Below are 15839 nucleotides of genomic sequence, written 5' to 3' on the forward strand. Positions count from 1 at the left end.
TCCTTCTCTCTCTCTCGCTGTCTTTCTCTCTCTCTCTCTCTTTCGTTCTCTTGAAGCGAGAATTTTCGTATCCGAACATACCGCCCACCTCGAATGTTTGCAATCGAAATTTGGAAGCGCCGGTTACACGTACATTAATGACGCATGCTTGACGCTGTAATACATTAGGCGAGGATCGGATTATACACTTTGCTCTTAATTATCAGCTCTTAGAGTTTCTCGCATAATCGGAGCAGTTTTTCATTCGGAGGCACCGCCCGCCAAGGCCGAGTCTTGTTCGGTTTCTTCGTTGATGCTGACCGGAAGAAAGCATAGCTTTGATATCGGGCGTTTGTATTCGGCTGTCGAAGTCTTTATCGTGACGACGCGGATGAGAATATCGTCGCCGGGGTGACATTGAATTATGCGTCCGAGGGCCCAACGACTCGGAGGGGCCTCCGAGTCGTTGTCGTGTAGTAAAATTAGTTGACCTTTCTGTGCTAGTTTTTGTGCAACTCGTCATTTCGGTCCTTGCTGTAAAGTATGTAGATAGTCATGCTTCCATGACCTCCAGAACCCCTCACAAAGTCGTTGAACTATTTGCCATCGAGTCAGGCGGTTTTCGGAAATGTCGAGGACGCTGGGCTCGGGCGGAGCGACGATCGCGGTGCCAATGAGGAAATGTCCTGGAGTTAAAGCTCGATAGTCGTCTAGGTTATCCGAGATGGCGGCGATCGGTCGCGAATTTAAGCAAGCCTCAATACGGCACAATAATGTGCTCATTTCTTCGAACGTAAGCGTGTGTGCTTCGATAGATCTCTTGAGATGGTACTTGACGCTTCGAACGGCTGCCTCCCACAACCCTCCGAAGTGCGGAGCGGCGGGGGGTATGAAGTGCCAGGACACTCCCTCCGTGGCAAGACGATTCAAAAAATCCGGATCTTTCGTGGTTACTTTATAGGAAGACGTGAGTTCTCGATCGGCGCCCTGAAACGTGGTGCCGTTATCCGAGTACATCGCGGAGGGTAACCCTCGACGAGCAACAAATCGATTGTACGCTGCGATGAACGCGGTCGTGGTGTAATCGGAGACGAGCTCAAGATGAAGTGCTTTCATAGACATACATACAAAAAGAGCGATATAGGACTTGTGTGATTTATGACCTCGGCCGGACGCAGTGCGAGTCATTATTGGGCCCGCGTAGTCGACGCGTGTGCACGAAAGCTCGCGCTGCCGTATTGACGCGGCATTTTGGCAACGAGCCCATGAGCTGATTCGGACGCGCGGCTGCTTCGCGCGTGTACTTTACACATTTATATAAGACTGCGCGAATGGTTGCGCGCGCGCGAAGGAGCCAGAACTCTTGGCGTAAATGAGCCAGCGTGAGCTGCGGACCGGAATGATTGTCTCGAATGTGGATATCAGTGATGAGAGAGGTGACGAGCGGATGGGATTTTAATATAATCGGATGTTTTGCGGCTTCGGGGAAATCGGTGTTTTCGAGCCATCCCTGGACTCGAATAAGACTGTCATTGTCGAGATACGGAGTTAGCGGCAAGAGCGGGCTCGATTTCGAGACGGGGATATTTCGATCGAGATCTGAGAGTTCCGGTGAAAATGAGGCCATCTGAATGAATTTTAGCCAGAAGGTCCTTGACGTTCGGATTTCGCTGGGTCGTAGCGCTCTCGGGGATCCGTTGTCGAACTCGTCCGGTGATTCGCGCGGTTTCGATTTCTGCGCTTCAGACGAGACACGAAGCGCAGGATGTAGGCCGTAACTCGTACTAATTTTGACAACGACGAAAATCGCGATGGTAGATCCCATGTTTTGACAAAATTTACTAGGGTGATTGTAGTGGCATTGGTTCTTTTCTCGAGCTGTGTATTATAATCGGCTCGGGGAGACGTGGTTGGCCACAAGGTCGCGTTCAATTTTAACCACGTTGGGCCGGACCACCATAGATGTAAGAGTTCGCTTAGCGCTACGCCTCGAGAGGCACAATCCGCCGGATTATCCTGCGACGAACGTCGTCTACCGCGTACGTGCTTCCAGGTGACATCGTCGCTCAACTCCTGAATTTTCGCGACGCGATTTGCGACGAACGTCGTCTACCGCGAGGGCGTTTGATTGATCCAGGCCAACGTGATCGTGGAATCTGTTCAACAATAGCACTTCAGTGTTGGAAGTTCGAGCGTCGAGCGAGCGAATCGGATTAGGCGGGTTAAGAGTAGCGCGGCGCAGAGCTCGAGGCGTGGCACGCTCAGAGTTTTCAGAGGCGCGATCTTAGACTTCGCGACCAAGAGCGAGATTACCGGTGGGCTTCCGGGGGGGACGACGCGAAGATATACTGCCGCCGCGTACGCTCGAGTTGAAGCGTCGGAAAATCCATGCAATTCGGCTTGCTCGACGTTGTGACTGCAGGTTGTCCATCGTGGGATCTGGAAATTTTCAAGTTCAGGAAGCTGTGAGTACAGATCAGTCCATAGGCTGAGGATATGCGCAGGGACAACGTTGTCCCAGTCGCATTTTAACAACCACAATCGTTGTAGTAGGATTTTGGCGGTAATTATCACTGGTGTGATCCACCCTAGAGGATCGAAAAACTTAGCGATAAAGGATAGAATTTCTCTTTTCGTTCGACCGGGTTCGGTGGTAGTAGAGACGTTAAAATGAAACGAATCTTGATCGGGACTCCAAGAGACTCCCAAAACCTTAAGGGCTTCGTCGGGACGTAGCTCTTTACTGCATGCTAGCCCATGATCGGATGGATCGATGTCAACAAGCAACTCGGTACAATTGCTCGCCCACTTCCGTAGACGAAAGCCTCCTCTCGCCAATAAGTCCACGAGTTGATCGCGCGTTTGACGCGCTAGGGCTTGATCATCGGCGCCGAATAGACAGTCATCGACGTAAATGTGATTTTGTAACACCGGAAGGGCTAACGGAACTGCGAGCTCTCGTCGCGGCCGAGCTGATGCAGTACTCGCAAGGCGAGGAAAGGCGCGGAGGTTGTCCCATACGTAACTGTAAGGAGGCGATATTCATCGACGGGATCGGAAGGAGAAAATCTCCATAGGATATGTTGATAGTCTAAATCGCGTGAATCTATCATAATCTGGCGGTACATTTTCGCGATGTCGGCTATGAAAACGTAGCGGAATTGTCGCCATTTAAGCATAACTGCAGCGAGATCATTCTGTAATTTAGGACCAGGCAATAAATAATCATTAAGTGAATCGCCGTTAGACGTTCTACTAGAGGCATTGAACACGACGCGAAGGCGAGACGTTGTGCTACCGCGTGATGCGGTATGTAATATCGAGCGTCCGAGGAAGAAAGCTCCGATGTCGAAACGACCTCCATGTGACCGAGAAGTTTGTAATCATTCAAAAAATCGTAGTAGGCGGAGGCCTTTTTCGCGTCGACCTGCAGGCTTCGCTCGAGGCATCGGAGGCTCGCGAGAGCCGTGGATCGAGAATAAGCCGAAGCTTCCTGAGTAGGTCGATTTAAACGGCATTCTAACGATATAACGGCCGTAAGGATCTCGAGCGTGTGTGGTAACGAAATGATTTTCGCATTGTCGTTCGTCGTTCGTAAGGGAGTTGGTCGTCGGTAAGTCTTCGACCTCCCAAAATCGGCGGAGATTTAAATCGAGACTTTCAAGGATGGTGCCATGATGAATATGCACCGACGCGGTGGAAGGAGATTTGGATGTTGGGCCGGACAGGATCCATCCGAGAATAGTGTTTTGAGCTAGCGGTTCATCTGACTTCCCCTTCCGAATTCCCTCGAGAATCATTAGTCCGTACAAATCGGCGCCGATAATTATATCGATAGGCTCCGCGCTCATAGGATCGCTATCGGCTAATGCGAGGTCAGCGATATGCGGCCAAGATATTTTTTGCGAAAGGCTCTCTGGAGCATATGTCGTGAGCGATTTAAGAATTATCGCGGTCGTTGAATGCGCGGGCTCTTTTCGAGTTGCTGGGCACACAGTTACGCGGGCAGTGTGACGCGCGTACAAATGCGCGTTTCCAATTCCAGTAACGCAAACGGTTTGTCGGGTGCGCGGGAGTCGTAAAGTTTGTGCAAGATTTTCGGAAATTAATGTCGCCGCGGATCCTTGATCTAATAACGCACGAGCACGAGCGAATCGACCGTGTATGGAATATACGCGTACTCGCGCGGTTGCGAGCAAAATTTATTTTTATTTATTTATTTATTTATTTAAACGGGAAACAAGTCCCTTTAGTATACAAAATACAGAAATATAGTTCGTAAGTAATCAACTAAGACAGTAATTGAAGGAAAATAATATTCATATTGCTCACTTAATAGCATAAATTATCGATCGTTTCACAAATTTTATCGAGGGATGAAAAAGATCAACACTTTCTACAAACTTGTTCGCCAAAATTCTCAGTCGATTTAATGGTTTAAATTTACCATAAGTAGTTCGATGCATTTCTACATGAAAAACTTGGTTACACCTCAATTTCCTAGCCGGGACATGCAGCCCTATGCAATTCAGCAAATCAGAGCAATCAAGACGACCATTGATTAATTTGTAAAGGAAAATTAGGTCAATATACGCTCTTCTGTTTTCCAATGTTAGAAAATTTAATTTTTCCAACAAAGGACCATATGAGTGGTCGAAAAAATGCATCGGATCCTCCGTGAGAAAACTTACTCTGCGGAGGAACCGATGCTGGATTTTTTCGAGTGTAACCATGCTTATCCTGATACGGGGCCCACACAATGGCCGCATATTCCAGCCGCAATCTTATTAAGGAGCAATATAGCAATTTTAATGTATTGATATTTTTAAAATATTTACAAGAACGTAAAACAAATCCTAGAGTCTTAAAGGCGCGACTAGTAATTGATTTTATATGCGTTTCGAAGGATAAGTCAGAGCGGAAAATTACGCCAAGATCACGAATAAAGTCGACATTATGGAGAGAAGCCCCGTTCAAACGTAAGTAATCATAATAATGAACATTTCTCTTTCTACTAAATCGAATAGCACTACATTTAGATAAGTTAAAATATAAACCGTTCGAGTTACACCAGGCTTCCACGGCTGAGAGGTCAGCTTGTAAGGCATTTGCATCGTCCAAGTAATCGACTTTACAATAGATTTTTAAGTAATCAGCATATAATAAGAATTTAGAGTACTTAAAACAATTTTTTATATCATTTACGAATAGATTAAATAAAAGTGGTCTCAGATGCGACCCCTGAGGGACTCCCGAAGAGGCATTAAAAATTTCAGAGAGGCAGTTTTTAAATTTGACAGCTTGTTTCCTGTTTGAAAAAAAACTTGAGAGCCACTTTAGCAAGGGACCTTCAATCCCAATGGCCCTTAATTTATCCGTTAAGATAAAATGATTGACTTTATCAAAAGCTTTACTGAAGTCCGTATAAATTACATCCACTTGGGAGCCCTCTTCAATCGCAGAGTTTATATAATCATGAAACAATAACAAGTTTGTTGTCGCAGAGCGGCCTGCCATAAAGCCATGCTGTTCATCAATTATTATATTCTTGCACAGCGAGGACAACTTGGCCGCAACAATATTCTCGAATAATTTAGGCATGAAACTTTGTTTGCTTATAGGCCGATAATTTGATACCAACGATTTGTCGCCGCTCTTCCAAATTGGAGTTACAATCGATAATTTCCAAGCACTCGGGAAAGTACCATCAACTAAACGACTTATTAAATATTAGCCAAAGTATCCTTGACATCACAAAGACACACGATCTGAGAAACACAGGGGGAATCCCATCCGCGCCCGGACTGGAGTTTACCTGCAAAGAATTAATATGTTCATAGACATCATTTATGGAGATATCTATCCCAAGAAGACATAAATCGTGATTAAACGCTACGTCACCGTTCCGAGGGTTATTATTTGTATAAACGGATGCAAAATATTCCGCAAAACAGTTCGCAATGGAGGGATCGTCCTCAATATAATCATTGTTATGCAGAAAAAACGCCGGAGTTGTACTAGTCTTTGACATGGCATTAATAAAACTCCAAAAAACTTTAACGTTATCGGCGACCGCGTTCTCTGAGTGCAGAATATACTCCCTCAGGCATTTAGTAGATAGGGATTTACACCGCGCTCTCAGTTTAATGAAATCAAAATAGTCCGAGGGCCTGTTAGAATTTTTATACTTAAAGTGCGCAGCTTTTTTGGTTTTTATACAAGCAATTAATTGCGGCGAAAACCATCTTGGATAAGAGGATCTTCGCACCAAGTAGACAGGAACGTATTCAGTAATCGCGTAATTAAGCCGGTTGTAAAGAAGTTCAACAGCTGCATCTATGCTAACGTGAGCCAGGTCGTCATCCCACCTGAAATTACCCAGATATTCATTGATCGCCGCGTAGTTCGCACACTTAAAGTTCAATCTCGATTCATACGCTGTCGCAGGGGACTGACCCCGTAGGGTCGGTAGGAGTAGCGCTAAAGCCGGATGATATGAGTCACAAGTACATAACGGATCAACAGATTGCGACACTGTGACATCGGGTAGAGTGGAAAAAATAAGATCCTGTGTGTTACGAGAAGCATTGACAATGCGGTTGTGCTGATAGAGATTAAATTCATTAAAGTATTGCAATATTATATTTGCCTGAGTCGACGGATAGCTGGAATAATTAGATACATAGTGTAAACAATCATAATCATTGTGCCATGTGACATGCGGTAAATTATAGTCACCAACAATCAAAATATCGACCCCGTTTGACTTTGCAATTATCTCCTCAACAGACAGACAATGCGACTCGTAAACACTAGGATCCGAGGCGGGCGGTACGTAAACAGTACCGATAATAATACTTTTATAACCAAGCCAAAATATTAGCTTTAGGACACGCGACGTTGGAAATAACGCTCGATTTAAATTTTGTTTCGGAGTTTGTTTTGATCGCTGTGTTAGCGGTCGACGGCTCATCACCGGGTGACTTCGACTCGGTCGACAAATGTAACAGCGTGTGATGCCTCTGCGAACATTTACGGCAGCGATAATTGCTTTTACAGTCTTTTGTGAGATGCGTTGCGGCGAGGCAGTTAAAACATCTCTTTTGAGTTTTGATAAATTCATGGCGGCGCGCGAGAGTATCCGCTAAAAACGTCGTACATTGGTATAACAAATGGTTCTGTTGGCAGGTCGGACACACGAATTTTGATGCGGTCGCGGAATTGGATGGCGATTGTTTTCGACTTTGGCGATTTTGGGTTCGCTTCGGACATTCCCGTTTTTATCGGAAGCATCGCGTCGAGAGCTCGTATGCGAGATTCGAGAAACTTGCTAAGGTCGTGATAGGCGGGAGGCTCGGATGTATCGCTTAATTTTAACTCCCATGCCCTTCGAGAAGCTTTGTCTAATCTTTGTGACACCAGAAAAATAAGAATATCGTCCCATGTGTCGACAGGACGCCCGAGATTTTTTAGGGCCTGAAAGGACATGTTTGTTTGATCGCGTAAAACTTGTAGGCTCCTCGAATTCTCGCAGGCAACTTGCGGCATTGAAAACAGCGCGTGTAAATGCGTGTTAACGAGGCGTCGTTTATTTTCATAGCGCGATGAGATTAAGTCCCATGCGACGGCGAAATTCGCTTCGGTGACTGGTAAATGAGCGACGGCTTGATTGGCTTCTCTAGAGAGAACTGAGCAAAGGTAATGCAAACGGTCGACGTCCGAGAGACTTTGATCGTGAATTATCATGGATGTAAATCGGTCGCGAAACGTCTCCCACTGCGCGAACGACCCGTCAAATGTCGGCAGTCCGAGCCGCGGAAGATGCGAGGCGGCTCGCGAGGTTGCAACGGTGCTTGCATGTTCGGTCGGCGTGGAGGCGCGAACGCTCATTTCGCATCCGACGATTACCTCATGCATAAAGTCGAGCGTCTCGTGATACAGGTTCTCGCAAACGATGAAGCGATCCTCCGAGAAGTACGGGTGGTTCGAACGGTGTCATCCGCTAGGCTGTAGAGTTCGGCATCGAGATTGGCCACTTCGGCGAATTGTCCTTGTAGAATGGAAATCCGGCTTCGTGCTGCGGCAGAGGTCATCTTGGCTTGTCCGAGTTTCTTGAAGTCGATCAAGGCTCTCGACATGGAGCTGATCGTCTGCGTCTGCTTATACATAAGCTTCTCGAACGGAGTCATCTCGAATAATAGCTGATTTACTGATAAGATTGTCTTTTTATAGGTCTGGTGGATGTGTGGCAGATCTTCTTAACGCCGATCCGGCTCGAAGGACCAATGTTTCGTTCGGGAGTTGGCCAATTAGGTTTCTTTTTTGTTTGACGTATTTCCGGGATAGCTTGTTCAGCCTTGTAAAAAGACTCGGTCGTTAAGGCACAAGATTTAATCCACTAATAACTGTTTATTTCTCTTCACAAATGAATATAAATATATATATAGAAGTCTCGTATATCACGGCTCGCGAGATATCGATTCTTGAAAGAGAGAGCGCTCGACAGCTCGGTATTCGCACGATGACTTACTTTTTTTCTCTGCCCGTCGTCGGTGTTGCGGGCAGAGAGCCAGAGTCGAGACGCTATCGTGTCAAAGCGTGATTCGGCGAAATTAGCACGTGATTTAGTCAGATAGAACCGTGACCTGAGCGGGTTACGCGTATTGACAGAATCGGCGCGATTATATTTTAACGGAGACACAACCGCGCGAAAAGTCGACTCCTTCTCTCTCTCGCTGTCTTTCTCTCTCTCTTTCGTTCTCTTGAAGCGAGAATTTTCGTATCCGAACAATTCTGTATATCAATAATATATTATTATATTATATCATCTATATAGGATTAATATATTTACATAGTTTATCGCGATATATTTATATAATATATCAATATAATATATAAAATGCCAAGACGTAGAATTGAACGTACTTCGGAAGAAGAAGAAGAATTTCAACAACAGCGACGTGAGAAAAGAAATGAGAATCAACGACGTCGTCGTCAAATTGCGACAGATATTAATAATAAATTGAAAACGATTAATTTTAGAAATCATATAATAGAAGTTAATAATGAAAGAATAGAGGAAGAATGCATTGCGGGCTGTTCAAATGAAAATCATAATATAGAATTGAGAAATCAAGTTGTTGAAAATTCTGTAAATAATACATTAATAAATCAGCGACATGTGAAATATCAAATCCATTACCGATTACGGCAAAAGAAACAACCTATTTTAAATATTAATACAATTGCATTAAAAGATATAGTTGAATATTATATAGGTATCATGGATGTGACCTGTATACATTGTAATGCTAAACATTTTGCAGCTGAAAGAATTTCTAATAAAGGAAATTCTTTTCATGATTGCTGTAATCATGGTGCAGTTTATCTACAACCATTGCCTGAATTACCTGAATTTTTGCGTTCTTTATTTGATGGAAGTCATGTAAAATCAAATAATTTCTTTAACCATATTCGTAGTTACAATGCTTCATTTTCATTTGCATCATTTAACGCTAATTTAACTAACTTTCATGATAGACGACCTGGTCCATATTGTTTCAAAATACAAGGGCAAGTTTATTTTCAGATTAATACAGCGCTATATGCTGCACAAAATGAAAGTCCTACTTATGGTCAACTTTTTATTGTGGATTCAAATGAAGCAATAGATCATCGTCTTAATCAAAATTCATTTTTAGATTTTGAAATTGTACAAAACCTTGAACATATAATGCGAGAATGTAATGTATTTGCTCAATCTTATCAAATGATGGGTGAAGAATTGGAAAATCAACGGCGTTTAGAAATGGAATCAGGTGAATTATTACCGGAATTACAATTATTATTTACTTTAAAGCCAGGTATGGATCGACGTCGATATAATACTCAAAGAACTAATGAAGTTGCTGCTGTTTTTTGTACTACTGCTGATGGAGAAATTCCAGAGTCATACGTTACAATACGAAATAAAAATACTAAAACTTTACAAAATGTTAGTATTATGGAACCAAATGTTGAACCATGGATATATCCATTGTTTTATCCATACGATACTCAAGGATGGCATCGTTATTTAACAAAAATAAATAGTGATAGACGAATAACTAGAGGACAGTATATTAAATATCGTATGGCTATTCGTGATGAATTTAATGTTTTTTTATTAGGACGTCGCTTATTTCAGCAATGGCTTGTAGATAGTTATGAAAAATTGAAAAAGATAGAATTGATTATTGTAAAAATCATCAAAAAGAATTACGTTCTGAAACATACCAAGGTTTAAAAGATTATTTACAAACTACGGCGAATAACTTAAATGGACGTATTGGAAAAATGGTTATACTTCCTTCCACGTTTATTGGATCGCCGCGTAATATGTTACAAAATTATCAAGATGCAATGGCAATTGTTAGTAAATTTGGTAAACCAGATCTTTTTATTACTATGACTTGCAATCCAAAATGGCGTGAAATCGAGGAAAATTTGTTGTCTGGTCAACAAGCTTCTGATAGACCTGATATTTGTGCTCGTGTTTTTAATATTAAAAAAGATTATTTAATTGATTTAATTGTAAAGCAAAAATTTTTTGGTGAAGTAGCAGCATTTGTATATGTTATTGAATTTCAAAAACGCGGTTTGCCACATATTCACATATTAATTACTTTAAAATACAATTTTAAAATAACTCCTCAGGTTGTTGATAAATACATTTCTGCTGAAATTCCTGATCCTAATGAAAATCGTATTTTACATGATATAATTATGAAACATATGATTCATGGACCTTGTGGCGATTGGTGCTTGGTAGATGGACGTTGTTCGAAATACTTTCCAAAACCTTTTCTCGAAGAGACTAGAATGGATGAAGATGCTTATCCTTATTATCGTAGGCGAGATAATGGTAGAAATTTTGAACGTCCTGGCGGATATATAGTTGATAATCGTTATGTTGTTCCATATTGCCCTATTTTATCAATTATATTTAATTGTCACATTAACGTTGAAGTAGTTTCAAGTATCAAATCGGTTAAATATCTGTATAAATATATTTATAAAGGACACGATGTTGCAGCTATAACTGTTGAACCAATAACAGAAAATGTAATTATTGATCATGATGAGATACATAATTATATTGAAGCTCGTTATGTTGGACCTGTAGAAGCCACTTGGCGTATTCTTGGTAAGAAGTTACAAGATAAAAGACATACTATAATGCGTTTGCCAGTCCATCTTCCTAATGAACAAAATATTATAATCGAAAATGAAAATATTGACGGTCATAACTTCTGCTTTAAATCAAGTTACTATGTTAATAGATTATTTCTCATTGAATTTACGAGATGAAGAAGCAAGACAATATTTATATATAGAAATTCCATGCTCTTATACATTTAAAAAAGAGAAAATTAATGGTAGAAGTATATCGCGTTGGGTTAAACGCAAAAGTCATTATAACTGTGTAGGACGAATATATTCCGTTAGTCCAGCACAAACAGAATTATATCATTTGCGATTATTATTACTTACAGTAAAGGGGGCTACAAGTTTTAATGATTTGAGAACTGTAAATGGAGAATTTTGTCAATCATTTTCAGCGGCATGTTTGGCCTTAGGTTTAATCGAAGATGATGATGAATGGAAACGAGCTATGAATGAAGCTGTTGGGTGGATGATGCCTCGACAACGGGTGTGTGAAGTTGGCACCCCTATGTTACGATATCATAGTTCTGTTAAGAGTTCTGAATTATTTAGAAGCTAAGGAAGAGTTCTTGATAGTTTTTATAAATAGTTCCGGTCATTATGATAATGGAAATTGACTTTGAAAAATGGGGGTGCCAACTTCACGATTTTTTTACACATCGAGTTCCAATAGTTCTGAGCTTAATTTTAAAACTCTTTTGAGTAGATCTATAGTTCCTGATACTTTTTTTAAAGAGTTCTGCAGTTTTTAGATAAAAATAATACTTAAAAAAAAAATTTTTAATGTTTTAAAATTTGATTTTAAGATACGATAGTTCTGGGATATTTCTATTATTATTTTATTGATTTCGAAGAGTTCTCTGCAATTAAAAATAATTTATATCCAAAAATGAAAAAATTCTACACTTTAAACGAAATTTCAAAAACCAGTAGGGATGCCGTCAAGATTCGAGATTTCGAGAATCTCGTCTTGTCTCCTCTCGAATTCGAGACAAGATCGAGACGAGATTTTTCTGTTGAGATTTCAAGACAAGACAAGAGTTTACATTCGAGATTATCGAAAATCTCGAGTCTTGAAAATTGTTGAAATTTGTCTATATTTTCGTAAAATATTTCCCAGCTTATAGAAATTTTGATTCAAATCGATATTTATTCCTATTATATATATATATATATATATATATATATATGTTTGTCAATTGACGTTTTTGAGGACATTGAAAAACCTAACGATTTCTCTGTATACATATAAGCAGCATCGCTTTCTGACGTATACATTACAGTTCGTTTTTTCGTTACCTTGATTTTTATCTATTGTACAACAAATTATTGCTTTTGAGGACTTTCCAAATGTATATACAAATAATTTATATATAATAGTGTTTTTGACGACATTGAAAAACCTAACAATTTCTCTGCATACATATAAGCAGCATCGCTTTCTGACGTATACATTACAGTTCGTTTTTTCGTTACCTTGATTTTTATCTATTGTATAACAAATTATTGCTTTCGAGGATTTCGCAAATGTATATACAAATAATTTATGTATAATAGTGTTTTTGAGGACAATTATGTATATAAACGGTCTGCCTTTCTAATATTCACTCTTATGTAGTACCGCGTTACAAAAGGATGTCTCTTCTCGCTATGAGCTTAATATTTGTGCAGAAATTGGCGATATCTTTTAATTGATTTTAAATTAATTTTTGTATGAAAATCGTAAAATAGTATAATAAAATTTATGAGTACAATATAGAAGTAAATATAAAATAAAATGAGGCTTCCGATTCCGGAGTGAGAGTGTGTGACAGGTGTGAGAGTCTGTGGTCAGAGTTTTGCGGAAAAAGGTGGTTGGAAGGAGAGGAGTGAAGAGAGGTGTGTATGGGTGATAAGAGAGCAGAAGTGGAGTGAAAGAGAGAAAGAGAGGGCGGTGAGTAGTGATAGTTGGGACAGGATAGGAGGAAGAAAGTAAAGGAGATTAGGTGAGAGAAAGGCACGAGGCGTGGAAGGTGCAGAGAGAGTAGAGAGTGTAGACGGATGGTACAGAAGGTGCGAAGGCATAGAGTATAGGCACTGGAGAAAGAAGAGTCGAGTGGGTGGGACGGAACGGTAGAGCACGGACAAAGAGTAGAGAAGATAGCCCGGGGCAAGAGAGAGTAGGACGCGGAGAAAAGAAGGGTGACAAGAAGAAAGTAAAGGCGGCAATGGAAGTAGAGGAGTTGGTGAAGGTAGGAGACGGGGGAGAGGCGGTGGAGGCGGGAAAGAAAAAGGTGGGGAGGCCAAGGAGGATAGAGGAGTTAGGGAAGGAAAGGAGAGGGAGTACGGGGAGCACGGGGTGCATGGAGGATTTTTTCAAAAGGAAAAGGGATGTGTTAGGAGAGGAAGGAAAGGATAGAGAAGAGGGGGAATTGAGGAGATACAAAAAAACGGAGAAATTACAGGAGGAGGGGAAGGAAGATATAGGCAACCTGATTAGAGGAATGGAAGAAAGAATAACGAATAAGATTAGTGAGAAGATCAGTGAGGAGATAGGGAAGTTGAGACTAGAAATATGGCAAAGGGAAAAAGAGTGGAAAAAGGAAAAAGAGGAGATGGGAAAAAGGATTTAAAACTTAGAAAAGAGGGTAACGGAGATGGAAAAAGGAAAAAGGAAAGGGGTTGGAAGGGGGAGGAGGAGTAATGATAGAAAGGGGGATGGAGGGGGGTAGGGGATTGGAGGAGACAATGGTAGCTAAGATGATAGGATGGGATAGGAAGATGGAAATGAAGGAGAGCGAGGGAAGGAGGAATAATATTGTTATTCGTAGATTAGAAGGGGGAACGAGGGAGACGAGGGAAAAGGTGAAAAAAGTGTTAGAGGAGATCGGAGTGAAAGCTGAGATAGAGTGGACTAAAAAGGTGGGAGGAAAGGAAAGGGGGGAAACGGAAACGGTGGTGGTAAGGTGAATGGAAGGGAAAGCGGAAGGAAGGAGGAGAGGGAGGTGGATGGAAGATAGGATTTTGGAATGTGGCAGGGATGAAAAATAAGGGGAAGCAATTTTGGAGAGAAGTGGAAAAATGGGAAGTGGTGGTGATGATTGAAACATGGGTAGACAGGAAGAGCTGGGAAGGGGTAAAAAGTAGGATGCCGAGAGGATATAGATGGGAGAAGCAGTGGGCGAAAAAAAGGAATAAAAAAGGGAGACCGATGGGAGGAATAATTATTGGGATAAGGAAGGAGAAGGGGGTAACAAAGATAATTGGGGTAGAGGAGAAGGAAGAAGGGGTAATGGCAGTAGAAGTAGAGATGAGGGAGGAAAGATGGAGGATAATTGGAGTATATGTGAACGGAGACATGGAAAAAAAGTTGGAAACAATGAGGGAATGGTTTGAAGAGCAGAGGGGGGACAGTTGGACAATGATAGGGGGGGATTTCAACGCGAGGACAGGTAGCTTAGGGGGAAGAAAAGAGGGAGGAGAAGGGGAGGAGGATGAAAGAAAGTCGAAGGATAAAAAGTGGAACGCGGAGGGAAGGAAATTAATAGAAGAGTTGGACAAAGTAGGATGGGGGATACTAAATGGAAACACAAAGGGGGATGAGGAAGGAGAGTTTACTTATACGGGGGGGGGGGGAGAGGAGAGTCGGTGATCGATTATGTGATAGGAGAAGAGAAAATGAGAGATAGAGTGGTAAGGATGGAAGTAGGAGATAGCGTGGAGTCAGACCATCATCCGCTAATAGTGAAGATAGAGAGGAAAGAGAAAAGGACGGTGAGGGGAGAGCGGAGAAGAGAGGAAGAAAGAGGAGGAAGATGGACAGGAAGGGGAGGAGAGAGGATTAGGGACATGATAGAATGGGATGATAGGGAGGATAAAGAGATAAATGAGGAGATAAAGGTGGAGAGAATTGACGAAGAGCTAAAGGAAGGGGCAAAGGAAAGTGGAGGGAGGAAAAGGAGAGGCTGGTGGGATGAAGAGTGTGAGGAGAAAAGGAAGGAGGTGAGGAACGTTCTAAGGGATTGGAGAAGGATAGGAGGGGGGAGAGAGGTATAGGAAAGAAAGAGCGGAATATAAATTGATATGTAGAAGGAAAAAGGAAGAGGAAAATGAAGAATGGATAAAGGAAGCGAAAGAAGCAAAGACAGAATGGGAGGTATGGAGAATAGGGAACAGGGAAAGCGTATAAAGAAACAAGGAGCAGGTAGTTTATAAGTTAGGAAGATAAGTTAGTTAAGTTATAGAGTTAAGTATAGAATTAAGGTAAATGTAAAAAGCGTTGCGACCGGCTAGTGTAAATTTGTGTGAGAGGTTCGGGCGCGCTCCTCGAAAAAGCGCCTTCAATCCCCAAAGGGAAGAATAAATATATATATACATACATAAAATAAAATTAAAAAACATAAGTAAATATAGAAGTAAATAAAAGAGTGTGAATAAACTGTGAATAAACCAACAAATAAACCAATTGCAACTTTTTTCCATTTTATTATTGTTTATTACCCGCAGAAACTTATATCTCCATTCGTTGCCAAATGCCAAATGACGTGCGGTGAGGTTAGTTTAATTCGTCCCGCTTTGTGCACAAGATTACAAATTTACGTATATTTTAATGGCTTATTAATTTTATATTAATGACATTTTGTATCAAACTCTGTATATATGTATCACAGGTTTTG

The 15839-nt window shown here is 41.5% G+C and overlaps 2 protein-coding genes across 2 annotated transcripts; both read right to left on the reverse strand.

The window, feature by feature from the left end:
* Nucleotides 1-498: 498 nt before the first annotated feature.
* Nucleotides 499-1101, reverse strand: LOC145938742 (uncharacterized). Its single transcript, XM_083042494.1, has one exon. The coding sequence runs from the start codon at nucleotides 1099-1101 to the stop codon at nucleotides 499-501; it is 603 nt and encodes a 200-aa protein (XP_082898620.1).
* A 1038-nt stretch (nucleotides 1102-2139) lies between these two features.
* On the reverse strand, nucleotides 2140-8168 carry LOC145938743 (uncharacterized). The gene is made up of 6 exons (XM_083042495.1): nucleotides 7971-8168; nucleotides 7139-7887; nucleotides 6168-6347; nucleotides 4671-4762; nucleotides 3407-3895; nucleotides 2140-2951 (listed from the first exon to the last, which is right to left on the reverse strand). Exons 1-6 carry the CDS (start codon nucleotides 8166-8168, stop codon nucleotides 2140-2142), a joined length of 2520 nt encoding a protein of 839 aa, XP_082898621.1.
* Between the last annotated feature and the right edge of the window lie 7671 nt (nucleotides 8169-15839).

The sequence above is a fragment of the Prenolepis imparis genome, unplaced genomic scaffold (assembly GCF_030444845.1).
Source record: "Prenolepis imparis isolate NDT839.2.m4 unplaced genomic scaffold, iyPreImpa1.0 SCAF_7, whole genome shotgun sequence".
NCBI classification, from domain to species: Eukaryota; Metazoa; Arthropoda; class Insecta; order Hymenoptera; family Formicidae; genus Prenolepis; species Prenolepis imparis.